Source organism: Wyeomyia smithii, chromosome 3 (genome assembly GCF_029784165.1).
Source record: "Wyeomyia smithii strain HCP4-BCI-WySm-NY-G18 chromosome 3, ASM2978416v1, whole genome shotgun sequence".
Taxonomy (NCBI): domain Eukaryota; kingdom Metazoa; phylum Arthropoda; class Insecta; order Diptera; family Culicidae; genus Wyeomyia; species Wyeomyia smithii.
In genome coordinates, this window is record NC_073696.1 from 208,224,686 (window position 1) to 208,252,418 (window position 27,733).

Consider the following 27,733-nt stretch of genomic DNA (forward strand, 5'->3'; position numbering starts at 1 on the left):
AATCAATATTTTTTTCACATGATTTGTCATTTATTCTCAATTGAGTCAACTAAGTCTAAAATTCAGTATTTTCAGTTTCGTGTGTAGGAACATCGGTCACACGCTCACAGAAATGCAACAACAATGCACAGTGGTACAGTAAGGCAATTTAGGCGGACAGGAGGTTTTCGATGCGATTCTTTGATTTTAGAGTCATAGTTTCTTCTAAGAAGTTTTTTTAACCCTAGGTCAGTTACGTCAAATTGCTCTAAATCGGTAAATTTAAAAGCTACAAAAAACTTAACGAAGTTCTTAAAATTAGTTGATTTACAATTTTGCTGAAGAATGTATACAATTATTTCTGCAAATAAAATAGTCAGTTTATTTTGTTTCGTTGATTTTAGAGCCACTCTAACTTTTATTTTCACATAAATAAAGGACTAAGTATAAAGGTGCCGCCACACGGACGCTAATTCCCTTAGTTTCTAAGTCTTAGTTGATTGTAAAAAGCATTTTTTCATCACTGAACAGTAGGCTATGAACTATTCGGGCATGCCGGAGTAGTTCAGGGTCTCTATGTTATAGCTTTTGACAGTACAATCCCGCGTTATGATGAAAAAAAAAATGCTTTTTACAATCAACTATGACTTAGAAACTAAGGGAATTAGCGTCCGTGTGGCGGCACCTTAAGAAACAACTTCTTAAAAGAAACTATTGCTTTAAAACAAAATCACATCGAACAGCTCATGTCCGCCTAAATTGCGTTACTGTACCACTGTGCAATGAGTTTAGTTACCTTTTTCACCACAAGAGGGGGTGTTCCCTATGCGTCTTCTCGAAATTATATAGGAAATTCGGGAGTGAACTATATTGGTATTATAAGATATTTGGTTTTTATTAAAGAAACAGCGAGAACTTAGCTCACAATAACTGTAATATGTTGAATAATTGATAGAAAAAGTTATATTCAACATCACAAAAGAGAAATTGTTTTTTATTCTCAAAGTTTATTGTTGAATATATCAGTTCAAACATTTTCCTCTTAGATTTCTTAGTTATGCGATGTTGTAAAAAGATTTTCAAATTTACTTCGTACAATCCTGCTGTAAAAAGATTTTTATCATTCCAAAATTTAGAAAAAAGTGATGTTTCATGTTTTCAACGGCATTTTCGTCATTTTTCGGGCCTTGCTCCATCTCAATTTTTTTTATTAAGATTTGTATCTAGATCTAAAGATTTGTAGCACGTGGTTTTCCAGAATTGTGTCATTTATTAAGGTCGATACTTGAATAAGTAAATTTACTATGTTCCCCTTATAAGTTTTATTTTCCTCTTACAAGTCTGATAACAAGTGTAATTTCTTAGTTGAATATTATGCTTAGCTTTGTTATCTATAGCTGGGATGTATCACGTATGTACAACTACGATGAGTGCGGTCGTCAAGGCTCATACTCATACCGTATATTTGTCCTTGTTCTTGAGTTATATTAGAAAGTATAAAGAGTGAGGAGGTTTTTTGGAAACAGTTATCAAGTATTCAGAAGCGATCATGATCTTTTGTTAACTGATAAAAAATCTGGTGGCGGTGTACTAGTAGCCGTCAAGACAAAGTTCGATGCAGAGTTGGTCCCAACGATGAAGTATAAAGAATTTGACGATGTTTGGGTCAAAACTGTATTGAACGGTCAATGCCGCGATTTCAATCAAAAAGATGCAGACTTCATCAAGGACTGCGATAACGAATCACTGTTGCTTCCTATAGTAGGAGATAACGAGGCACTACAGCAAATTTTCGACACGACCAGTCAGTTAGGATTATATCAAGTAAACGCAATACGAAATGAACTGAACTGTTTTTTTCTCTTGTTCACAAACTGCACTGAAGATTTTAGCGTAGATAAAGCCGTTGATCCTCTATGGAAAAATGAGAAATTTCATACAGCCATTGAGTATTCATTGAACATAGATATCACTAGATCACGTCCCAATGATAGTGAATTTGTAGTATATGTATGACTTTAAAAAAGCTAATATAACAGAAATCGACCATAAACTCAGTGTAGTCGACTGGCAATCACTTTTGCGAGGCAAAGAGGATATTAAAAAAGCCGCGAATACGTTTCTCTCTCTATTATACGAAATCATAAATGATACTGTTCCTAGGACGAAGAAGCGCACTAATTTTTGTTTCAAAGATCCCGTATGGTACACGCAACAGATGAAAAACTTGAAAAACAAAAAACAGAAAGCCCATAAAATGTACAAACACCATAAATGTGAGACCAATCTGGAACGATACAAGAACATATGCAGCGAACTAGATGCAGAAATTTCATTAACTTATGAGAATTATAACTCTAGGGTAGAAAGTAATATCAAATCTGATCCAAAGCAGTTTTACCGTTTTGCAAAGGAAAAAATGAAAACTAATGATTTTCCATCACGCATGCATTTTGAAGGTAACGAAAGTACCGAGTCTCAGCTTATTTGCAACCAATTTGCGAAATTCTTCCAGACCGTTTACAAAAACCCGGATGGAAATAGAGATTTTAACTACTTCACGCATTTACCTGGATATACCAATAGCGTTTCTGTTCAAAATATAACTGTTCAAGAAATATTAACATCATTGGCATCCCTAGATGCAACTAAGGGTGCTGGGCCAGATGGAGTTCCACCATCTATGCTAAAAACATTTGCTTCTTCTTTTGTAAAACCACTGTTTTGGCTTTTCAACCTTTCAATCAAAACAGGTGAATTTCCTTCCAAGTGGAAAAAATCATTTCTCATTCCGATCTTTAAGTCAGGAAAACGCTCTGATATTAAAAATTATCGCGGCATAGCAATCATCTCTTGTATTCCGAAACTATTTGAATCAATCGTTAATAAACGAATTTTCGAACAGGTGAAAAATAGTACTTAATAATAAAATAGTATTATCTTATTTGACGAACAGAACACAATTTGTCCGTTCCAAAGGATGTAACCTTTTCACTTAACCAGATCAAAATTTTAATCTATGCCGACGATATGAAATTATATATGGAGATCAAAAACCAGTCTGACTTCGAATTGTTTCAGTTGCAGATTAATACCTTCTATACTTGGTGTCTGAAAAGCTTACTTGATATAAATATAAAGAAATGTAATGTCATATCAGATACAAGAAAACTTTCAACGTAAACTACTAACTATTACATAGGCCAACAACTTGTAGAGAGATGTACTAATATGAGAGACTTAGGAGTGATCCTCGATTCGAAACTCACTTTCGTGAATCATTATAACACAATAATCAACAAAGCCAACAGTATGCTTGGTTTTATTAAACGTTTCAGTTATCATTTCAAGGACCCACACAATAAAAACTCTTTTTGTGAGCTATGTTCGATCAATATTAGAGTAATGCAGTATAGTTTGGTCTCCATATCAAGAAGTTCATATCAATCGTATTGAATCAGTTCAAAAACAATTTCTGGTTTTTGCATTAAGAAAACTCAATTGGGCATCATATCCTCTCCCTTCTTACGAATCTCGCTGCATGCTTATTAATGTCGAAACTCTGAAGAAACGACGAGAAACAACTATGATTACCTTTGTAAACGATATAATCTCACAACGTGTTAATTCGCCAAATCTGCTGGAAACTCTTAACTTTTATGCTCCTTCTCGTCCTTTAAGAACGCACAATATTTTTACTATTAATAATTACCGGTCACTGTACGCCAAACATGGACCAATTAACAGCATCATGAACGCCTACAACAAACACTGCGAGATTATAGATGTTACCATGTCCCGAAACGCATTAAAAAGCGCATTACGTGCTAGAACTCGATAGCCTAAGATTAACGTATACATGAGAATTGTAGTCTACATTGATTGACGAAATAAATAAATAAATTATTACATTTTTGATAAGTACATTGTCGCACTTTTGATACCAATTATGTTAAAAAACACGAATCAATTGATGCATAAACCATGAAAATGTAGTCGATTTTGGCTTAGCCATAAAACGAAGATTAAAACCTTACATAAAAACGTTTCATGAGATACGAGAAAAGAAAAAAAAAGAAAAAAATACATTTTAATAATTTAATACACTTCATGAACTAATTACATTTTATTGTCCTATCCGATCAGAAGAGCATAACTAAAACATTACAAAATTCTATCAACGCGAGATACAAATAACATATTTTGATACAGTTTTGTATTTTGCCATATAACTCTGATAACAAAATTGAATCTAAATGTGTTATAATAACAAAACCTGAAATGAAGTAGTTCTGAAACAAGTTTAACTAATTTTTCGTTTTCACCAAAACCTGTTGTTTCTAACAATGTTTGTTATTATATTGTTCTATATACTATCTTATTTTGTTAGAAAGCTGATACATTGGTAACAAATTTTGATATGTGTTTGATACTAGTAGAATCATTTCTGTTATAATTTCTGTTATTTTAACACCTAACGGGATCTAATGGAAAACACAGCCTGTAAGGTTTTTCCCGTAACAAACTAACAGCTTCTGTTATATTTTTGTTTTTTCTTTCTGATCGGGATATGACTTACATTTTAAGTTGTAAAGTAGACAATGTATGCGGGGGCCTAGTGTGGTTGGTAACGTCTCCGCCAACCACGCTCGACGCCTGGGTTCGAATCCCACCGCCGACATAGGTGTCGATGGTTGTGAGGTGGCGTGATCCACTCACAACCAACCCAACTGGTCTAGATTCAATCCTAGCCGACATCGGGAGATTTTCTGAGGCGAAAAATCTCTGGGATCACGCCTTCCATCGCATGAGGAAGTAAAGCCGTTGGCGCCGGTCCGTTAATAAACGGGTCGTGAGTTAGGGTCCTGGGTGTGGAGTCGCCTCCCTGGGCGTCGGTGATTGGCCACAACAGTGGCGGAACTAGACCGACGGAAAATAAGCGAGAGTAAAAAAAAAATGTATGTGATTTTTTCGAGGAAGCGAAAAATGTACACGGTAATATTTTTTCCATATCTAAATCACATCCTCAGCCCGTTGTTGTCCAGTAACAACCAATAAATCTGAAAAACCATTGATGATTACATTACATTCAGCGAGAAACAAAAGAGGCACTCTTCTATCAAAACACATATTTTAAAACCTTCAATACGCACCCTTTTTGGGCAGATACTCGGTCTGTCACAGCGTAGTTTCCTCTAGCTAGGTCTATTAGGGACGTAATCGTTGTAAATATTCCCATTTAAATTACTGACTATAGCTTCAGTGCACACCTTCGTGTGCGTTAACACTCTTTCGAATCCTATAACTCCAATTATGATCCGTTATGACTTTTTTTTATATACTCAGGCGACGTACAACGTATTGTCGTACATGGTTGTCTGTTTTTCTTTTCTGTGCAGTTATATATCTCGTGTTGGTTCGCTTATTTTGCGTCAACAACAGAAAGTGGTTCCTGAGGGTTCTCTGCCTGTACAGAACCATCATCGGTTGAAAAGGAAATCGATTCGGACATTAATGGGTATACAATTTGCTTAGTTGATACCAATTATCTGCTGTTATGATGGAGGAGACTCTCCCCGATCGATTGCAGCTCTGTTCGACCCACGCTCGTATAATTTCTAATTCTAATCGTAATTCTATTTTATGCTTACAGGTTGGCAGCGGCTCAAGAAGCGGCGCTCGCAGGTCAGGGCTCCAACGGGGGCCAATTTGGGCGCAAAGGAGGCCACTACTTAGCTGATAAGATGGGCGGCCCCAGTAGTCAGGGAGGCCAGCCTCCATCGGGAGGCGGGCCTACGTCGCTGTTCATCCTCTCCGAGGATAACATCATTAGAAAGTAAATTTCGTCGTTATTCAATGCGTGCGCTCGAGGTAATCATTATTCGCTTTGCGTCATCTCTCGCAGATACACACGATTCATTATCGAATGGCCACCCTTTGAGTACGCCGTACTGCTGACAATCATTGCCAACTGCGTGGTACTGGCACTCGAGGAGCATCTGCCCCATGGTGACAAGACTCTGCTCGCCCAGAAACTGGAGAAGACGGAGGCCTACTTTCTGGGTATCTTCTGCGTGGAGGCCTCGCTGAAGATTCTCGCATTGGGATTCGTTATGCACAAACACTCCTACCTCAGAAACATATGGAACATTATGGATTTTTTCGTCGTAGTCACGGGGTAAGCTTGGAACACTCATTTTTTTCTCGCCACATTTTACCTATTATAGGGCAAATAGGCAACAACGCTACCATCAAGCGGGTTTTTGCGGGCCAAGGCGCGCCAACATTCAGGTGATTGTTAATATACGTTTCACGGCCGACGACTACGGGAACGATGACAAATTAATACCCCCCATGGGGCGTGCTAAGCCTCGGTGGGTGTAGGCTTTATGTCAAACACGATAAAGCGTGGAATTTTTTGGTGGTGAATTTTCCAATGCTGCTGAAAGTGGCAAATTTCATTCATCAGTGAAAATTTCTTCGAGAAGTTACGTTACAAGCTAACGGGTTAGCAAAAATAAGAAATTAGGAATATAGGATCACAGTGTTTTAGGACAATGACAGTTTTTTTTGTTCTTTTTTTCCATAAGATGTATACTGCAAAACGTTATAATTTCTGTATATAATACTAAACTTCGGCTTAACGAATGTTGCAGTATAGATTACCTCTCGATAACATCTCGATTTAGACCCCACAGCAGAAAAAAAGCAAACCTAACCATATTAAACCCGCCGGAAGCATTCCTAAACGATAAACTATTATAGCTACCACCGTCGTTATACACCTGCGAAGGCAATACTAATCGGTTTCTTGTTCCCCATTATCCCATGATTTACCGCCTTCCGGCAGCTCAATGACTATATTCGCCGAGGCAAACGTCGATGTCGATTTGCGAATGCTTCGATCGTTTCGTGTTTTGCGACCGCTTAAACTCGTTAGTAGGATTCCAAGTAAGCCATCGATCCCGTTTTGCGCAAAGCAACTGTGCAAATTTGTTCCTACCTAGCTACTTAATTGGTTCGTTCGTTTTCCCGTTCTGCGAGCGTGCTCTAGAATAGAGATTCTGCTGAGTTTTGACCCGACTAGCTGATCGCTCCTACCAACGGACACGCGGTTCCCGTGTGTTTGTTCGTATGCGAGCGCGCGTGTGTGTGCGTGTGGTTTCCTGTTTCAGATGCTAGAAATAGAATAGTTTCAACCTAGATAACTGATAGTGAATTTATCCCCGGCGATCGTTGCTGCCATGAAAATGTAGTGTCAAGGCGGTTTAGTGGAAAGTAACAGAATAACACAAACATCACTATATAAACGTTCGACTAAATATTTAACAATGAAGGTTTAATCTAACATTTATTTACTCTGGAGCTTTCGAAAAACTTTTTCTTAGAACAACAGCGAATTAACGCAATGTGTTTAAGATTAATAATTCTAGTAACCCAGTTGGGGCATAGCCGTGCGCATGGGGTTCATAAGTTCGATTCCTTTTCGAGATGAAACACAGGAAAAAAAAGGTTGAAAACAAGTACAAGTTTGAGCTTAATAAACTGTATCTCAAGCGCTATGATCTCTATTAAAATGTTAAAAAAATGTTTTCTCGACTTGAAAAATGTATACACTGAAAAAAAAGTTATAAATGTTTCAATAATGTAAAAAAATCAAACTTAATTAGCTATTTTATGCATTTTTCAGTTTTTAAAATTTTATCCATTTTATTTTTTGTGTGGTGTTAATTTGATGGTGACGACAATATGGTGGGCGGTGAAACAAAATCTTCAGTATCTTTGCACAGTGCTGCTGCCATCTAATTTTCATTACCATCTGGCAGGCTACGCACGATAAATCGATCTTGCTAATAATCACAGTTTTACGAACACTTAAGTCATCAGATGGTAGCGCTATCTGTCATGAAGGTGGTCGCGTCTAAAGTATATAAAGCAACTGGAAGTTACTAATCATGCTCTAGTCATCCTTGATAGCAAACAATTTAAAAAAACCCCTATTAGATCAGCGTGAAACGAAATCATATCAAATCAACGCATAGACAATACTAGACTGGTACAGAAATTCCGTACTAAATCTTTCTAAAAATGCTAAAATCTCAAACAAATTTTTTGGATGTGCCGGATTTCGATCGGGCCCCTACAAATAAAAAAAAAATAAAAAAATTCAAAAGTCTTGGATCCCAAACTCGCTTACTAAGCAATTTAACCCTCTAGTGCCCAAATTACTTTTTAGACGGACTTCGAAAATATCACTATGAAGCTTCATAAAAATTTTTTAGGTTCTTAATGAAGCTTTTTAGAGGTTCAACTGAAGACCGTCTAAAGGCGGCACTGGGCACTAGAGGGTTAAGCTCTGTACAATTTGATTTTGAACAACAATATGCAAAATGTATTTTAAACACTGAAATTGCATTGCATATCTATTCGAATCTAATGGCTTCGAACGCAATAGGGGAACCACCTTTTTCGAAGATGAAACTAATCAAAGATAGCACTGGTCTACACAGGTGCAGCTCTAAAGCTCAAACTGTAAAAAAATATTTGACCATTCCTGTGAATGTTGGTGCTCATTTCAAAAATGCGTCAAAAGCTCCCACCCACTTAAACGCGTACGTTAACCGTCACACTATAAATTTCATTTTAATTGTTTTTGGAACCACCCTAGTTAAAATAAATGAACCACCCTTATGAAAATCAAGTTTAACATACCTACCTAATGAACATTAAAATAATTTGCATCTGGTTTGAAACGAGTTGTGAAAAAGACCAGAAGCCGATGTTAAATGCTCTAAAACTTACTAAAAACCCAGCTTAACTACAGTTTTCATATAAAAAAGTGTGCCATAATGTCTAAAATACTCAAAAAACTGTGCAATTGGCTGTGGCTCTGTCCAACATGCACTTATTCATGAATTTTATTAAGGCTTTTATGATTAACTGACTTGTAAATAATACAAAAACTATGGTTCTAACCTCGACACTTTTAGAGTTTATAATACTATGAGTATTTCAAATTGTTTTGCTAACTTTTGTCAACTTTTGCCTAAAAACAATCAAAATTAAAATTGGGGCAGAATGCACTATGAAGAGCTTGCAGGAGATTGCTTGACATAACTAGAGCATGTTCCATTATTTTAGTTTCGAGACTTCAAGCGCTTCTCACTTCGCGTGCTGATTTCTGCTAGTGGCATATTAACCTTCTGCTTTGGAGCATACTGACCTCTGTTGTTGTGCGTTTTGGTCACGAGCTTGTTTGGCGGCAATGGTAATTTTTACCGAAAAAAGACATTGAAATCGAGTATTTTATAATAAACTTCGTCATAAACATACAATAAATAGATCCTACAATCATCCTACACGTTAAATGTCGCTATGAAATTATTTGAAGCGCTGTAAATCGCGCAAATGCTTAACTGGTGCGTTTTGTACAATCCTCCCCTATAGTTTAGCGACTGCGATGGAATATGGGTAGGTGGTACCTATGTTTTTTTTTTGAAGTAGAATACTTCTCTCAGGGAGTTCGGCTACATAGGGATGTGAAATGAAAATCTAAAACTGAAAAAAGTGAAAAATATGTCCAATTTCAAATGCTAATAAATCGGTTAGTATTCGATGGATTTCCTTCGTTCTTGCAGCAATAGATTGGAAAATCTTCTAAGATTCTTCCCAAAAGAAGATAATTGTAATTTTATTATTCACACTATTGTACTATTGAGAATAGTCAAGCCTTGTCAAAACGAAAAATTCGACCTCTGATTGGTCGTTATATGCTTGCTTCCCAAGCACGGTCGACAGGATCATATACCTTGCAATTGAAAACATGCTATTTGGCCTATATAAGAGCTTGTTTCAGCCGGAGCCGCTCATAATAGTTCTAGACAGCGACAACAACAGTCGTCCTTCCTTAGCAGCAGCACTAGCCCTGTGGTTGGTCACCACGTCTCAGGAGCAGTGCGGTTTTTCTCAGCGTGTGTCGCCAGACAGCCATTATTCCCCCCGTGTTGGGGTAGCATGAAGATTGCCATCAGGAAATCCAATTTCGGAAGTCAAAATGCCTTTTTCAAGGCAAATGAAACAAGTCATTGAAAGCTAATAATTTTTGTCAACGCAAGCAAGCCTTCTGTGTTGCATCCTAGCAATTTAAATTTGTCGCACCCGTCTAATCTACTGAACGGAAATAGCTTCCACAGTGCATATTGTCCGTGTATCTTCATTCCTCCAATGTTAGGGCAGCTCAAAGGTTGTAATTAGCAATCGATTTTGAACCGCAAAATGCTTTTTTGAAGGCAAATAAAAAAATAGTTGAAGGTAAATAATTTTCTGGCATCAACACAAGCAGACATTCTGTGCGGGATGCAATCAAATTTTGTTGTGGTTGTCTAATTTTTACTTTTACTTTATTTAGTAAACCCCCCACTGTAGGGGCAGCGCAAAGGCTGCGATCAGCATAACCGACATATAATAATAAACTGCCCTGTTAGAACGCATTCACAAAAGCAGTTAGTTCGACTATGCAGAGCTAATATGAAGTCGATTCAATCAATCAGCATAAACAGAATTTCGTCGTCTCCCAGCTGCCAAGTTGCAACATGATGCAACACGCAACAGCGAGCAAACGAAATCGCTTGATGTTACAACCCGCAATAAGATACTGGTTAAAACCGTTGCGTGTGTGAGAGCACCATCGGTGTTTATTCGCTGGATACAAAAATCAAATACGAATTGTGGAATAATTTGTCTGAAGAACAACTGAATGGAACAACTGAACTGATAGGGCGTGGCCTATTTCGTAGCAACCTTCGGCTATAAAAGAGTGTTTCTGGGAAAACTAGCTACATTCATTAGTTGGAAGGTGAACTGGATGGACCGTCCACAACGTTGACAGCAGCAGCAGCAGATATCAGCACTCAGCGGTAACAGAATATATCAGCGGGTTGCGCCTGTGGCTGCCTTCAAATCAAACAAATCACTTGCCCTGTGGTTGGTCACCACGTCTCAGGCCTCTGCCTGAGAACGAACGCCAACGCGAGCGATCGGGCGAGATTTTTGCCGTACATCAGCCGGCACTTCCTCAATGGAAAAGTTGGATCATTTTGTTCAGAAGAATATTACTGTCGGTAATATTACAGAGCTGCGATTGCATTATATCCGATATGGAATTGAACAATTGTTCTTTTGAGGACAAATAAAACACTTAATTTGAAGAGTTAATAGTTTTGGGTACCAGTAGCAGTATGGTAACAGCCTCAGCGGTAGGTGCAGCCGGTACTTCCATGAGGCGGATGTTATAAGGAAGTAAATGGAAGCGGCATGGCGAAACAGTTCGGGTGTGCTTAGACGCGCGTCATTTTCGTTGTTGATATTATTCCCCACATGAAACGAAGCGCTTTCGTACGATAGCGGCGGTATTAGCGGTAGAAGCATTTGCCAACACTTACTCCAGTAAAGCTGTGTCTAATTTTCAATGTGAAAACACCTTTCTATTGTGTTGGCCGTGCACATTAGCCCTCTGCCAGGCTAAACGCTAAAAGCGGCGTGAACCGTTTCACCCGGCCGTAGGTTAATGTGCAGCCGTAAGTAGAGCTGTGTAAAAGTATTCTACTTCAACCTCGCGGTCGTGGCTTTGCACACAACCCTCCTGTGATTTTTTTTGTTTTTATGTTTCATAGTACGTGTACGTGTAAGATCCGCCAATGTCTGTCGAAATGTAAAGGAAAACATTTCTACCGATGGATTTCACATGATTCATGCTGCAATAAAATCCAATGGCATTCTATGTGATGTGGGAGTTTACAGGCCTCCAATCAATTTTATGCTAAACTAGAGAACTTATTGTCCAGTCACAGTTCACATCCTCGTTTTATTGTAGGAGATATAAATATACCAATCAATTTAGTACAAAATAATATTGCTCGTCGGTTTAAAAGTTTACTAGCTTCATTTGGTTACAATTGTACAAATACGTATGCAACTCGCCCAATCAGTAGTAACATACTGGATCACTGTATCTGCCGAAATGAAGATGTTGCCTACTTGAGAAACGATACGATTCATTCAGATATCAGTGATCACCTAATAGTTGTTTCGTCGTTTAAAATGAATAATCCAAGGGAACATGTTATCTTAACCAAAAACATTGTTGATAGAAACAAATTAAATCAATTATTTGCACAGTTTTTGTGTAATTTTGCTTGTACTGAAGATATAAATGAATCTATTATTGCAATAACAACGGCCTACAACAATATATTAAATCAATGTACCACTTCAAAAAGTGAACGTGTGAAAATCAAAACCAAGCATTGTCCTTGGACTGATTACTACACGTGGCAGTGGGTTAAACTCAAAAATAAATATCTGAAAAAGATAGAAAGGAATCCTGCCGACAATCACCTACGAGAAATGTTCAAGCATGTCACTAAAAGAGCCGTTTTTGCTAAACGAAGGTGTAAAAATAAATATTTTGCAAAACTGTTTGAAGATACTTCTAGCGCTAAAATATGGAAAAATTTGAACAAAATATTTGGCAGGAAAAATGAAGACCGCAATATTGAACTTGAGAACAATGGAAATAAAACGTCAAATAACTTAGGAGTGTGTGAAATTTTCAATGAATACTTTTCTAGTGTTGGCGAAAAACTAGCTAAAATTATTCCTAGAAACAACATCAATCCTTTGAGCACTGTAACACCCATTGGTCAGACCATATTTCTAAAGCCTACAAATGAAATAGAGGTTACTTCTATTATAAAGGAGCTTAATGCTAAAAAAAGTTGTGGGCTCGATAATCTTCCAGCAACTATCATACAAAGCAATTTTCATGCATTGTCAAAAATTTTCACAGAGATTTTCAATAAAATGCTGAGGAATGGTTAATATCCCGACTGTCTGAAAGTAGCAAGAGTCGTTCCAGTATTCAAATCCGGCGATGCGTCTGCCCATGTAATTACCGACCTTTTTTTTTTTTTTTTTTTTTAAGGGGGGATTTGTTAGTAGCTTAAGTATTTATGATAAATATTAGTAAATAATGAGTATGTGTGTCCAATCACAAATGGTGACTTCTCAACACTGTTAGAAATTTGTAATTTTAATTGTTAGGATTTGTTTGCTTTCGCAATAAGGACTTATCATTCGTAGGGATTTAAACCTACTTGTCAGAAAAGGGGAAGTAAACTTACAACTAACTTAATTGCTAACTTATTGGCTATAAAGAGAGCTTATCGTAGCAATTGAGGATTGCAACGATTTTTGTCGAAAATTGTTAATAATTTTATTTGACATAGCTTCTAATGGTTCAACACCAGTAAGTCTATGTAATTCGAGTGTACCAAACCAAGGAGGACGCTTCAAAATCATTTTCAGAATTTTATTCTGAATCCTTTGGAGCGTTTTCTTCCTTGTTGAACAGCAACTTGACCAGATCGGTACAGCATAAAGCATTGCTGGTCTAAAAATTTGTTTGTAAATCAAAAGTTTGTTCTTTAAACAAAGTTTAGAATTCCTGTTAATGAGAGGATATAAACATCTCGTATATTTGATGCACTTGGCTTGTATACTCTCAATGTGCTCTTTGAAAATAAGTTTTTTATCATAAATTAGTCCCAAGTACTTAACCTTGTCGGACCAACTTAAAATAACCCCATTCATCTTGACAACGTGATTATTGTTTGGCTTGAGGAAAGACGCCCTAGGCTTATGCGGAAAAATTATCATTTGAGTTTTAGAAGCATTGGGAGAGATTTTCCACTTTTGCAAGTAGGAAGAAAAAATATCTAAACTTTTCTGCAATCGACTGCATATGACACGAAGGCTTTTTCCTTTTACGGAAATGCTTGTGTCATCGCAGAACAATGACTTTGTGCATCCTGGAGGCAAATCAGGAAGATCTGAAGTGAATATGTTGTACAGGACTGGCCCCATGACTGAACCTTGAGGTACACCTGCTCTGACAGGAAATCTATCAGATTTTGAATTCTGATAGACAACCTGCAGAGTTCGATCAGTAAGATAATTTTTTAAAATTTTGATAAGGAAAATCGGAAAATTAAAAGTTTGCAATTTCGCAATCAAACCTTTATGCCAAACACTGTCGAATGCTTTTTCTATGTCTAAAAGAGCAGCTCCAGTGGAATAACCTTCAGATTTGTTAGCTCGTATCATATTAGTAACTCTGAGCAATTGATGAGTAGTGGAATGCCCATGGCGAAATCCAAACTGTTCATTTGCAAAAATTGAATTTTCGTTGATGTGTGACATCATTCTGTTAAGAATAATTCTCTCAAACAGTTTACTTATTGAAGAAAGCAAACTGATTGGTCGGTAACTTGAAACTTCAGCTGGATTCTTATCCGGCTTTAAAATTGGAGTAATTTTTGCATTTTTCCATAATTTGGGAAAATATGCAATTTTGAAGCAGCAATTGAAAATTTTCACTAAAAATTCCATTGTGCTCTCAGGGAGATGTTTGATTAGTATATTAAAGATTCCATCGTCACCAGGTGCTTTCATATTTTTGAAATTTTTAATAATTGATTTAATCTCATTCAAGTTAGTTTCAATTATTTCTGCAGGTAAAAAATTCTGGGAAGAAATTAAATCAAATTGACGTGTGACTTCATTTTCAATTGGACTCACAAAATTCAAATTTGAGTTATGAACACTCTCAAACTGCTGAGCAAGTCTTTGAGCCTTTTGTTCATTGGATACAAGAAAACGTTCACCATCTTTTAAAACTGGAATAGGCTTTGAAGGTTTCTTAAGAATCTTCGACAGCTTCCAAAATGGTTTTGAATATGGTTTCAATTTTTCAACTTTAGTCTCAAAATTTTGATTTCTCAGAAGAGTAAATCTATGTTTAATCTCTTTCTGTAAATCTTTATAAATAGTTTTAAAAACAGGGTCACGAGAACGTTGATATTGACGTCTGCGGACATTTTTCAAACGAATTAGAAGTTGAAGATTTTCGTCAATTATTGATGAATCAAATTTCACTTGAGCCTTTGGAACAGAATATTTCCTGGCATCAACAATTGCACATTTTAATGCTTCCAAAGCGGAATCAATATTCACTTCGTTTTGCAAATCAAGCTCATTATTGAAATTTCTCTCAATATGAGTTTTGTATCTTTCCCAATTAGCCTTGTTATAATTAAAAACAGAGCTCATAGGGTTTAAAACTGATTCATGTGATAAAGAAAAAGTTATTGGAAGATGGTCAGAATCAAAGTCAGCATGTGTGATCAAATCACTACACACATGACTTTGATCTGTTAGCACCAAATCAATTGTTGAAGGGTTTCTTACAGAAGAAAAGCATGTAGGACTATTCGGAGACAAAATAGAATAGTATCCTGAAGAACAATCATTGAATAAAATTTTGCCATTGGAATTACTTTGAGAATTATTCCATGAACGATGTTTAGCGTTAAAATCGCCGATTATGAAAAATTTCGAACGATTTCTGGTGAGTTTTTGTAAATCACCTTTAAAATAATTTTTGAGCTCGCGTGTGCATTGAAATGGTAAATATGCTGCGGCAATAAATAAAATCCCAAGTTCAGTTTGAACTTCAATTCCCAAAGTTTCAATAACTTTCGTCTCAAGATGGGGAAGAGCACGATGTTTGATTCGGCGATGAATAACAATTGCAACTCCACCGCCGGTACCCTGAATCCTATCATATCTATGAGCCACGTAATTGGGATCATATTTTAATTTTATGTTAGGTTTCAAAAATGTTTCAGTAATAATTGCAATATGCACATTATTTACTGTTAAAAAATTAAAAAGCTCATTCTCATTGGCCTTCAATGAGCGAGCATTCCAATTTAATATTTTAATTGTTTTATTTAAAATCATTGCTAAATTTTAAATTAGAAACAATTTTAATAGTAAAATTTGTGCCTATTTGAATGGCTTCAAACATTGATTTTGCCTGCAACATGGCGTTCATAAGATCGAACATTGCCTGTTGCAAAAAAGAAAGTTTACCTGCCGTAATAGGCCCCAGGCAGTTGACATTAGAAAAAATATTTTCGGTAGCAATATTAGCTGGAGTGATAGGTGTACAATTATTTTCTAGCGTGTTTTGCTTACCCATATTAACGGTCATTTTCGAACTACCAACACTAGGCGGTATAATGTTCGAACTACCTGTAACCTGTGCATAAGTTAAACGGGTATGCAAAGGAGTAGGTAAACTATGCGTCACTGGTACGCTTGGAGAATTTTGTTTTGAAGTTGGTTTTAATTGAGAAATTGAATTTTGTTTACCTTGCCTTGCCTTAACAATTGCTAACCGGACTGGGCATTGATAAAAATTTGACATATGGTTGCCGTTACAATTCGCACAGCGAAAATTTTTACTCTCTTTCACAGGACATGTGTCCTTTTTGTGAGAAGAGTCTCCACAATTAAGACATTTTTGGTCCATGTTACAGAATTTGGAACCATGGCCATAACGTTGGCAGTTACGGCATTGGGTGATATGCTTTTCACCTCCGCCATACTTCCTATAAATTTCCCACTTTACACGCACATTATACAAAGCATGTGCTTTTTCAAAAAATTTTAAGTTGTTAACCTCATTGCGGTTAAAATGAATTAAATAATTAACAAGGGAAATTCCAGTTCTCTGACTGTTTTCGCCTCGTGATTTTTGTTTCATTAGAATTACTTGGGTAGGGGCTATGCCAAGTAATTCTGTTAAAGTAAGTTTGATCTCATCAACGGTTTGATCGTTGGTGAGACCTTTCAAGACAACCTTGAACGGCTTGGCGTTCTTGGTGTCATATGTAAAAAATTTGTACATCTTGTCAGTTAAATACTGGACAAGACGATCACGACCCTTTACTGAGTCGGCTAATAAGCGGCATTCACCTCTACGGCCAATTTGATAGGTAACTTTAACGTCAGAAACAAACGTTGAAAGTTCCTTTTTGAATATATTAAATTCAGAAGAAATAGTTACCACAATAGGTGGAACTTTCTCCTTTTTTAAAGATTTTATATTTTGTATAGTTTCATTATTAACAACTTCCATTTCACCAGCTTCTTGCTCAGGCAAAATATCAAAAGGATTGTCACTACAGACACTCGAAGTGTCAGAAAGAGATGCCTCTCTTTTCCTCCCCGCAGCGATGCGAGGTTTCTTTTTCCGTCCAGCCATTTCAGGTGATACGAAAAAAGTTAAAACAAATGTTAAATTCAAAAGTAGGAAGTCTTGAGAAAGACTGGTGGGAAATAACTTTCAGGTAGTCTTTAAAAGACACACTGACAAAACACAAACTTTGAAGCTATAGGCAGTCAAAGACCAGTCCACAAGCAACCGAAAAAACGTCTGACCTGTAGGACAGTTCAAGACGCACTGTAATTACCGACCTATTTCCACATTGTCAGTACTGAACAAAATATTTGAAAAATTACACTGTGCTACAGCGATTTAGAACTCCTGAAGTGACCCAGTGTAGGTTGTAGGTCTTGTTGAGTATAACATTCGCTCATACTAGAAATTTTCCAAAAACCCCCAAACTCTCAAGTTATGGTTAAAATACGGTTTTTTTGGACCTCAGCGCATATAATATTTTTAACTCAGTCATTTATCAACCGATTTTCAATATATAAGCAGTTTTAGAAAGGGAACAAATAGAGCTTTCAAAATATATACAGGTTTTTACCAATATCAGTAAATTTGGTTGAGTTACTTGAGTTTAAATTTAATTTTTTAGATATTTTCACACAATTTTTCAATTTAATTTGAAACTTGCCGTCTATTTTTGTAAGAAACATACCACAAATATACTATAATTTTGGAATTATGTTCAATTTCGTATCAAACGAAAGCAGTTTTGTGGAAATCGGTTGATATTTGGCTAAGTTATATATTTTTTAATAAAACCAGAATTTTTGGCTTCTATCGCACAATTATTTCACGGAGCTACACTGCCGGTAACCGCAAGTCAGTCCCATCTGTAATTTTGTCAATTTTGAGTTAGCATCGGATTTTGGCCTAGCTTTGAGTATATTTTCAGATGTACCGATAAAAAATAGTGGTTTGTTCAACAAAAATGGAAATCAATACCAAGTCAAGTTGTCCCATTATGCAAAGTAACCGCAAGTCAGTCCCAGAAGAAAAATAACCGGAATTCAGTCCCGATTTACAAAAAAAAAAAAAAAACATGCATAATACAACAGTAAAATGGATGGGGAGTAAAGAAGAGAAGATTGATATGACCGTTTAGATGAAAATAAGTTATCTAGTAACAATTATCAATTATTGAGATTATTTTTTATTTTGAATCGGTGATGAATTTATGTGGAGCAATTTTCTACTAATACGAATTCAATTATATTTTTTTCTTGGTTCGCTTCTTCGTGGCACTATCCGGAAAATCTTGAGTATCGAAAAAACTTCCATCAGAATCCAGGGAATTGTTCCAAGAAACCTTCAAAAGTGATGCTCGAACCTGAAATGGATTTGGATCATCTTGACATTTGTTGTCGGATAAACCAACTGCAGTCCTGGCTTCAGTTTCCTTATCCGAGTCCTCATCGGATAAGCTTTCATCGGTTCCGTACATCATGAGATTTTCCAACGTCGACATTTTTTAAACGGTTCTCATGGATATACACTTTCTAACAGCGAAGGATTGACAGTTTTCCACGGCAACGAATAACAACACGTCAACACGCACTATAGTTTCAACATGGCAATGTGACTGACTTGCGGTTACTTTTCTCGTCGGTGTAGAATAAAACGGCAAGTCAGTCACACTCAATGTTTTTATCATAAAATCAATGATTTTAGTAGTTTTTACAACGTAATTAGGGCAGGCTAGTATGGGAACTATATTTTAGCATGAATATTGTCGAAATAATTCATCATAAATAAGTGATAACTGAGCGTGAATAAAATATTTACAGATGGGACTGACTTGCAGTTACCGGCAGACAAATTATGAAAAAATGCAAGAACTTTTGGTGTGACTTAGTGTGGGTTATAGCTTTAGTCAAGTGTTACTTGCGCGTTTACTTGAAGTTTTTCAAATCAACTATTGAGATTGGCGACTTCCGGTTTCTGAAAACCAGCGGCAAATGACCAAATACCACCCAATAAAGGTATTTCCGCGATTTTTATGATGCACTGAAGCCACAAATCGACCTCAGACAACATTTTGATTTGTAAGATGGCGACTTCCGGTGTCTGAAAATCAGCCGAAAATGACCAAATTTCACCCAATATGAGTGTTTCTTCAACCAGAATGACGCTCAGAGGCCAAAAACTGTCCCCTAATGCCATTTTGAAATCCAAGATGGCGACTTCCGGTTTCTGAAAACCAGCGGCAAATGACCAAATACCACCCAATATAGGTATTTCCGGGATTTTTATGATGCACTGAAGCCACAAATCGACCTCAGACAACATATTGATTTGTAAGATGGCGACTTCCGGTGCCTAGAAAACAGCCGAAAATGACAAAATACAGGTCGGACTCGATTATCCGGAACATCAAAAATTTTTTCATTCCGGATAATCGAGTTTTCCGGATAATCGAATCACACAAAATATACTGAAATTTTGCGATTAACGAACATAAAATAAATATTTCTTTTCTTTATTTTACTTGTATGATGCAGTGGCGTAACCAGAAGTTACTTCTGAGGCGAAAGGGGGTAAAATCTTAAGAAACATAAAAATAAATTGGACATTGATTATTTTCACTCAATTCGAACATGTCCCAAACATGCCGGAATTGACTTAAATGGTAACAAATATGCCAGAAGGGATGGTAAAGGCAAAAATTCGAAATAAAAATTGAAAACGGACACCAAAAAAATAAAATTCCGGATAATCGAGTCTAAAATTCCGGATAATCGCATTCCGGATAATCGAGTTTCCGGATAATCGAGTCTCCGGATAATCGAGTCCGACCTGTACCACCCAATATGAGTGTTTCTTCAACCAGATTGACGCTCAGAGACCAAAAATTGTCTCCTAATGCCATTTTGAAATCGAAGATGGCGACTTCTGGTTTCTGAAAACCAGCGGCAAATGACCAAATTCCACCCAATTTGGGTATTTCTGGAATTGTTATAATGTACTGGCCACAAATCAACCTCAGACAACATTTTGAATTGTAAGATGGCGACTTCCGGTGTCTGGAAAACAGCCGAAAATGACCAAATGTCACCCAATGTGATTGTTTGTTTAACCAGAATGACGCTCAGAGGCCAAAAATTGTCTCCTGATGCCATTTTGAAATCCAAGATGTAACTTCCGGTTTCTGAGAAACAGCGGCAAATGACCAAATACCACCCAATTGGGGTATTTCTGGAATTGTTATAATGTACTGAAGCCACAAATCAACCTCAGACTACATTTTGAATTGTAAGATGGGGACATCCGGTGTCTAGAAAACAGCCGAAAATGACAAAATTTCACCCAATATGAGTGTTTCTTCAACCAGATTTACGCTCAGAGGCCAGAAATTAATTCCTAATGCCATTTTAAAATCCAAGATGGCGACTTACGGTTTCTGAAAAATAGCCTGAAGTGACCAAATACCACCCAATATGTGTATCACCGGATCCAGATTAATACAAGTAGCTAAAAATTGACCTCAGACACCAGTTTGGATTGTTAAATGGCAACTTCTGGGAAACAGCCGAAAATAACCGAATACTACTACATATGGATATTTCCGTAATCGAAATGATGTATAAAAGCCAAGCATTGACCCTGGACACCATTTTGAATTCGAAGATGACCGCTTTCAGTTTCTTAAAAAAAACATAAATAACTGAAATGCATTCAATATATTCCCGAAATAGAGGTGATGTACAAAAGCCAAAAGTCGAGGATGTTGTCATTCCGATAAAACCAATCATTTCAAATGATATAAACAATTTTAATACAAACTTACTCTCACTGAACTTATCCAAGAACAAATATATGGTGTTCCACTTATATCTCCTACAATTAAACGAGGATGTGAACTGTGAGTGGACAATAAGTTCTCTAGTTTAGCATAAAATTGATTGAAATCGTGAGATGGAGGCCTGTAAACTCCCACAACATCGCATAGAATGCCATTGGATTTTATTTCAGCATGAATCATGTGAAATCCATCGGTAGAAATGTTTTCCTTTACATTTCGACAGACATTGGCAGATCCGTGATTCTGGCCGAGGGTGATCTAGTTGGAATCGGTTCACCGTGTTTCAACGATTCATCTTTTTATACCGACAATAATCATGTGCTGCTTGCTTTACCAGGTATGCAAGGACCGGATCCGCATAATAAGCAATGGAGATGTGGATATCCAATGTTTTGTGGTATGTTTTGTCGTTCTGATGTAGACGTTTCAAAAACCAGCAGGTAATTTCCCTGTAAAACACAGCAAATTCGTACTATGAAACATAAAAAAACAACCACCTACCTATATTCCATCGCAGTCGCTAAACTATAGGTGAGGATTGTAAAAAACGCACCAGTTAAGCATTTACGCGATTTACAGCGCTTCAAATAATTTCATAGCGACATTGAACGTGTAGGATGATCTATTTATTGTATGTTTATGACGAAGTTTATTATAAAATACTCGATTTCAATGTCTTTTTTCGGTAAAAATTACCATTGCCGCCAAACAAGCTCGTGACCAAAACGCACCACAACAGAGGTCAGTATGCTCCAAAGCAGAAGGTTAATATGCCACTAGCAGAAATCAGCACGCGAATGAGAAGCGCTTGAAGTCTCGAAACTAAAAGCAAAAATAATGGAACATGCTCCAAGTTGTCAAGCAATCTCCTGCAAGCTCTTCATAGTGCATTCTGCCCCAATTTTAATTTTGATTGTTTTTAGGTAAAAATTGACGAAAGTTAGTGAAATAATTTGAAATACTCATAGTATTATAAACTCTAAAAGTGTCGAGGTTAGAACCATAGTTTTTGTATTATTTACAAGTCAGTTAATCATAATAGCCTAAATAAAATTCATGAATAATTACATGTTGGACAGAGCCACAGCCAATTGCACAGTTTTTTGAGTATTTTAGACATTATGGCACACTTTTTTATATGAGAACTGTAGAGAAGCTGAATTTTTATGAGAAAAGCGAAGAATTTCGTCGTAAAAATCCGCATGTGTAAGTATTTTTGGGAATTAATAGCATGGGCCATAATTCGAAGTATAATTTCGCAAAACTCGAAATTTCGCGAAATTGCAGAGAAATTTCGTTGAATTTCGCTAAATCTCGACGATTACGAAATTTCGAACCAAGTTTCCGATGTAAATTATTACATTATTTTCTGGTTTGTTTGCACTCGCAGATTAAATAAAACCTATAAATATTGTTTTCACAAATAAAAGTTAGACTTAGAGGAATAGACTCTAACTCAACTGGTTATTGCTTGTTTTTAAGTACATGTCCGGAGAATATTTTTTACTTACGCAGAGAATAACATCATTCATGTCATCACCAAAACCATATATTAAAAGAACATGTATCAATTCAAATGCGCTGCTACTAGATTGCAGAAAAATGGCAGAAAGCAAATGAAAAATATGATAATAAACCGGCAGTCATTATTTTTCTGTTTGAATTCTTGAAGGAATCTAGTAATTTTTGGTAGGAATGTTGCTCATTTTAAAATATCCGGCATATTTCCAAGGTTTTTCTGTTTGCAGCACTGGATTTAGCGTTGCTAGACGTTATAATAAATCTCTTGGTAAAAAGTCCAGGACGAAGAAATGATGTTTGTCCTTGAAGAGTAAGTTTTAGAGCATTTTACCAATTTAAATCGGCATCGAAAACAAAAATCGATTTGCCCAATTTCATGTATTCCACTCTTGGTAAATTTTCGAGTGTCAAAAAATCACAACTTTGAGCGCTTTGAAGCACCCCTTTTTTGGGCCATTGAACAAAATGTACATGGTCGGTTTTTGAAATTCAATGATGTTTTTTTTTTTCATACAGTCATTGCCACCCTAATACTCATTCAGGATGATATTTGGTCGCTTTAAGTTTTGTTGGATTTCCAATTGACGTCTGGAGTTGTTTTTTTGCCTTTGAGCATAATTCCGATGCCAGAAAAACCCAATTCAATAAGCGCCTGAAGTTGTTCTCCGGCGTTTGAGCATCATTTTCGTTCCGGAAATTACCATATGGTATTGGTATTGATGGTATTTGGTCATTTTCAGTTAACTTTAAGAAACCGAAAATAGCCTTCTACAGTCGAATACACATAAAATACGAAGGAAACTGTTTCAATAGAATCATCTAATGAGGCGAACCAGCCGCAGGCTGAAAACCTCAAACATACAGACAAAAAAAAAAGAATCATCTACATTACGGAATTTTGTATGACACATTGTCAGCGATGTAAGGGTACACAAACCAATTTTTGGAAATCAAATCCTAGTAATGTAAATATTTTTCGTAGATTATATAGTATTTGATTTTACCAAAAACGTAACAGTCAAATTTCTAGTGTTAAAGAAACTAAAAAAAAAATGTCAAGTTTAAGTAAAATCAACAAAAATTTAGCACGTTCTAATCTGTTCTTTTAGGTTGTCCTAGATGACAAAAATTGCATATTTTATGATATTGGACTGTTATATTATTAAGGAGTGCACGGTTTTGATATAAATTTTCAAATATGTTGATTTAGAGCTAATTGAAAATAAAGTTCTTTTAGTGTTGTAACGACACCTTCGTGTCGTTGTTCAGTGTTTTACTCCGGTGAAGCCACTTACAATTGATCAATCTAACATTTTGTTTTTTTTTTTCATGCTTAAAAATAGCTCAAATTTGGCTCTAAAAGATTTTAGCTACACGCAAAAGTTGGATGGTTGAAACCACATCAATATTGTGTAAAGTTAGCACAACTTTATGAAACCGGTGCTAGTTTCATCATGATGGTTTGTACTAGTATTGGTAATATGTTTATGAAGGCTGCTATCGTTAAAGTAGTGCAGCCAGTAATCAATACTGATGATTAGTTACTGACTAGATTAATGCAAATATCAACTGATCGATTCACTATCACGAACCCGGTCATTTAGAAACATCAATTGATATCATTGATATTGATTACAATAACAATTAAAAAGACATTGAGTATGTTCAAAACATTTTGAATTTAAAATCCTGTTGTAACAAGGCTCGCTATTGGCTGTTCCGGTTGCTGACGGTGATTAGGGATGCATGAGCCTTTAATACACACCGGCTCTCGAAAATAATCAGTATTTTTTGAGCGCCCCAAAACTGATTATTGGCCCGAAATCGAAGTTTATCAAAATATCACGATTTTTATGTATATGACATATATTCGGATTTCAATCTTTGTCAATGTATTCATTGTACAACTGCAGAATTACATCAAAAGTTGTACGCATCGAGAGGACACATTCGTTGATTCATGCTTGAAGTTGTGCGTGTAGGTTAAATACAATTCAATTTGCAACCAGGGTAAATTTGCGTTACAACGTCACCATTTTTTTTCTCTAAATACAATATTTGTCTATGTCTGGTATAAATTCGATGCGCCTAACTTGCTTCAATCCACAATAAAAGTTTCTCAAAAATAGATATTACACGGTATCGCCAGCTTAGTAAAATTTAATGAGTAAATTGTTCCGACTGATGTTTTAGAACGTTTGCACCGCTTAATACGCGTTCTTTCCTTGCTGAATTAATGGAACGTTTAACAGGTGATTAAAAGTCAGAATGATGCTTGATTGGAAATTGATTTTTCGGCAGTTGAACAAAAATGTTAGTTTTGCGCATTCTTTGTATGATATTCAAAATCACTTGACTAGAGTTGTTACATTTGTTACACGGTCTCAACGGAAATTCCGCGCACGGCTATGAGCTAGGATAGTTTCTATCTATATAATTTATTGATCATTGCCACTTTGACATATTAAGGTTTTCTCAATTCTTTTGAACTCCTTAAATGTTATGGTATTAGTAGACATTTCTCATGAGAAAGTGGTTGGAACGATGAATATTTTTAATGGTATAGAAAGTTCCCAACAACTTCCTTAACTCCTGGGTAAAAAAAATGATTCAAGTTTACATTAGTAATAACGACCTAATCACTCGAAAAATGCTTTTAACGTGCTAGAAACAGTTATACTCGCAGCTAATCTAGAAAGCTTCACTCGAAAGCATCACAACAATAAATGCCATTATATAATACTTAGTGTAGATTAACAAAACAGCATATTACCGAACTTTAATACAACGTTAATACAATTTCCTTCAGTTTGTTACATATAGACTTGTAGCGTCATCGATAGTAATAGTGTGCTATTTCCAATTTTTCTTTGATTCTTCCCTCCTCAACTAATAAAAAAAAACATTGTCATCAACATCAACTACAACAACTACAACAACTACAACTCTACAACAACAACATCAACAACAACTTTCCGTTTTCCCCCGTTCCCCCTGGTGTGCTACCGTTTCTTTCCTGCTATAAAAACAGATTCATCACATTATTCCCACAAAAGGGGCCGGAAGTAGATCTGAGAACGTTGAGGGCAATCCGTGTGTTACGGCCCCTGAAATTAGTGTCTGGAATTCCTAGTGAGTAGCGAGCGCTAGATCGAGCTCAATCGATTATTTAGTATGTAGAAATTAGTTTCTAGTTTTTTCCAATACTAAATATCTAGTGAACCATTTTTGATATTGTAGACCTGTTTTTGATTAGAGTTTAGATGTTGTTTACTACAAGACTGCTCACATGACTAATGATTGACTCTTCGATCCCCTCCAGGTTTACAAGTAGTTTTAAAATCAATCATCAAAGCCATGGCACCGTTGCTGCAAATAGGATTGTTGGTCTTGTTTGCAATTGTTATCTTTGCAATCATAGGCTTAGAATTTTACTCTGGTGCTCTACATAGAAGTTGTTATAGCTTAGAAGATATCTGTAAGTAAACCACGGACCATTCGCTGCACAAGTACGATAAAGCCTAACAACAAATTTACATCTTTTTCGGCTACAGCTCAAATAGTAAAGGAGGGCGAATTTCCAACGCCCTGCAATGCGGACAATGACACGATAGCACCGACCGGTGCGTACGTCTGTAACAGCAGTGAGAGTACGTGTGTTGAGCAATGGGAAGGTCCCAACTTTGGTATAACCAGCTTCGACAATATCGGTTTTGCCATGTTAACCGTGTTCCAGTGTATTACGATGGAAGGCTGGACGGCAATCCTCTATTGGGTGAGTGTTCGGCTGTTTGGTACTGATTTGCGTATCCTAACTGGGAATCCCTTCCACCAGACCAACGATGCTTTAGGATCAACCTTCAACTGGATCTACTTCGTACCACTGATAGTGCTGGGGTCATTCTTCATGCTTAATCTAGTTCTCGGTGTTCTCAGCGGGTAAGTGCGGTTGAAATATTTGCCCAATACTTACCAACAAAAAAGACCGAAATCTAACCATTTTGGAACCTCAACGACAAAAACAAAGGGAATTTTCGAACGAGCGAGGTCGGGTCGAAAGGCGGGCACAGTTCCACAAGTGCCGGAAGCGACAAGTGTTCGCCGAAGCCATGACGGCCTACCTAGACTGGATCACGCAAGCAGGTTTCGTAGCGCCGATAGAGCTCTTCGTTGCTAAATTGTACCAATCTATCAAGTCAAGTACCGGGAAGGGTTATAGTGTAGTGGCGGAGTACCCATTTTCTGCATATTTCCAAAGCGATAACCTACAAATCTCTATACCACCACGATTGCTTTAATAGATATATGTATGTGGAAAAATATTCCTTCACGACATTAACGATTAAAAACTGTCTAAAAACTTTGTTTTATGTTTAATAATTAGTGAATCCGCTGCTGAACTTAACCTGGCCCAGGTCCAGTGAATGTAGTTGATATTCGATGAAAATCTGATTTTACCGATTTATACTGTGAAACCAAAGTGAAAAGGTTAATAACATAATTTAAAAAATCGAAAAATTGAAATAGAATAACACCAATGTATGTGAAGTAAGAGAACGATTAGAAAAAATAAAAAAAAATGAAAACATAAAAAAACAGACGAATTGAAAAACTGAAATATACTACTTAAAAACTTCCATATTTTGAAAAATAAGAGGAAAAGTATTGCAACACTTAGCAAAAATATAATGAGAAAACAGACAAAAAGGATACAAAGATTAATAATAAAATTTTAACAAAAGAATAATGGTATATAAGCAATGAAAAATTAAAAATTACCAGGAAAACTAAATTGGAACATACACAAAAATTGAAGTATTAAAAACAGTTAAATATGAAATAAAAAAATGAGTATAATAAAAATTATCCAACATAAAAAAATAATTAAAAGTTGTATTTTCAGTAAACAGGAAACAAAAAATGAAAGAATACAAAAAATGAGCAAAAAGTGTGAAAAAAGTGTGAAAAAGTAAATTATTAAACCGGTTAAAAGAGAAAAAAAATGGAAGAAAGTAACAAAAATGAGGCTGCTCAGAAAACCAATAATCTAAGCAATAAAAACGAGACATAAATGCAATGGAATAAAACAGCAGCAAAGAGTGAGAACGAGTTACAAAGAAAATTCACAAAAAAAAGATCAAAAAAATATGGAATGTGATAAAACTGAAAATGAATCAGAAAAATATAAAAAAGTCATTAACACATGCAAAATGACAAATTAAAATTCAATAAACAGATTCTTAAAATAAAGATATCGACATAAATGAAACAATAAAAAATAGAAAACAGACAAG

At 36.2% G+C, this 27,733-nt stretch overlaps 1 protein-coding gene across 30 annotated transcripts in view; it reads left to right on the forward strand.

Annotated features, from left to right (window-relative positions):
- LOC129727649 (voltage-dependent calcium channel type A subunit alpha-1-like) overlaps positions 1-27,733 on the forward strand; it is a 352,389-nt gene that overhangs the window by 200,309 nt on the left and 124,347 nt on the right. For 21 of the 30 annotated variants that reach the window (XR_008728573.1, XM_055685657.1, XM_055685672.1 and 18 more), the window contains 6 exons: positions 5,633-5,815; positions 5,885-6,157; positions 25,471-25,571; positions 25,762-25,917; positions 25,994-26,214; positions 26,275-26,378. Coding sequence is in view for 29 of the 30 variants with exons in the window: in XM_055685657.1 (XP_055541632.1) it covers positions 5,633-5,815; positions 5,885-6,157; positions 25,471-25,571; positions 25,762-25,917; positions 25,994-26,214; positions 26,275-26,378 (1,038 nt within the window). In the remaining variant the exon portion in view is untranslated. Of the gene's footprint in view, positions 1-5,632; positions 5,816-5,884; positions 6,158-6,829; positions 6,931-25,470; positions 25,572-25,761; positions 25,918-25,993; positions 26,215-26,274; positions 26,379-26,466; positions 26,583-27,733 lie in introns of all 30 variants that reach the window. The other 9 variants (XM_055685661.1, XM_055685685.1, XM_055685684.1 and 6 more) reach the window with 3 other exon arrangements.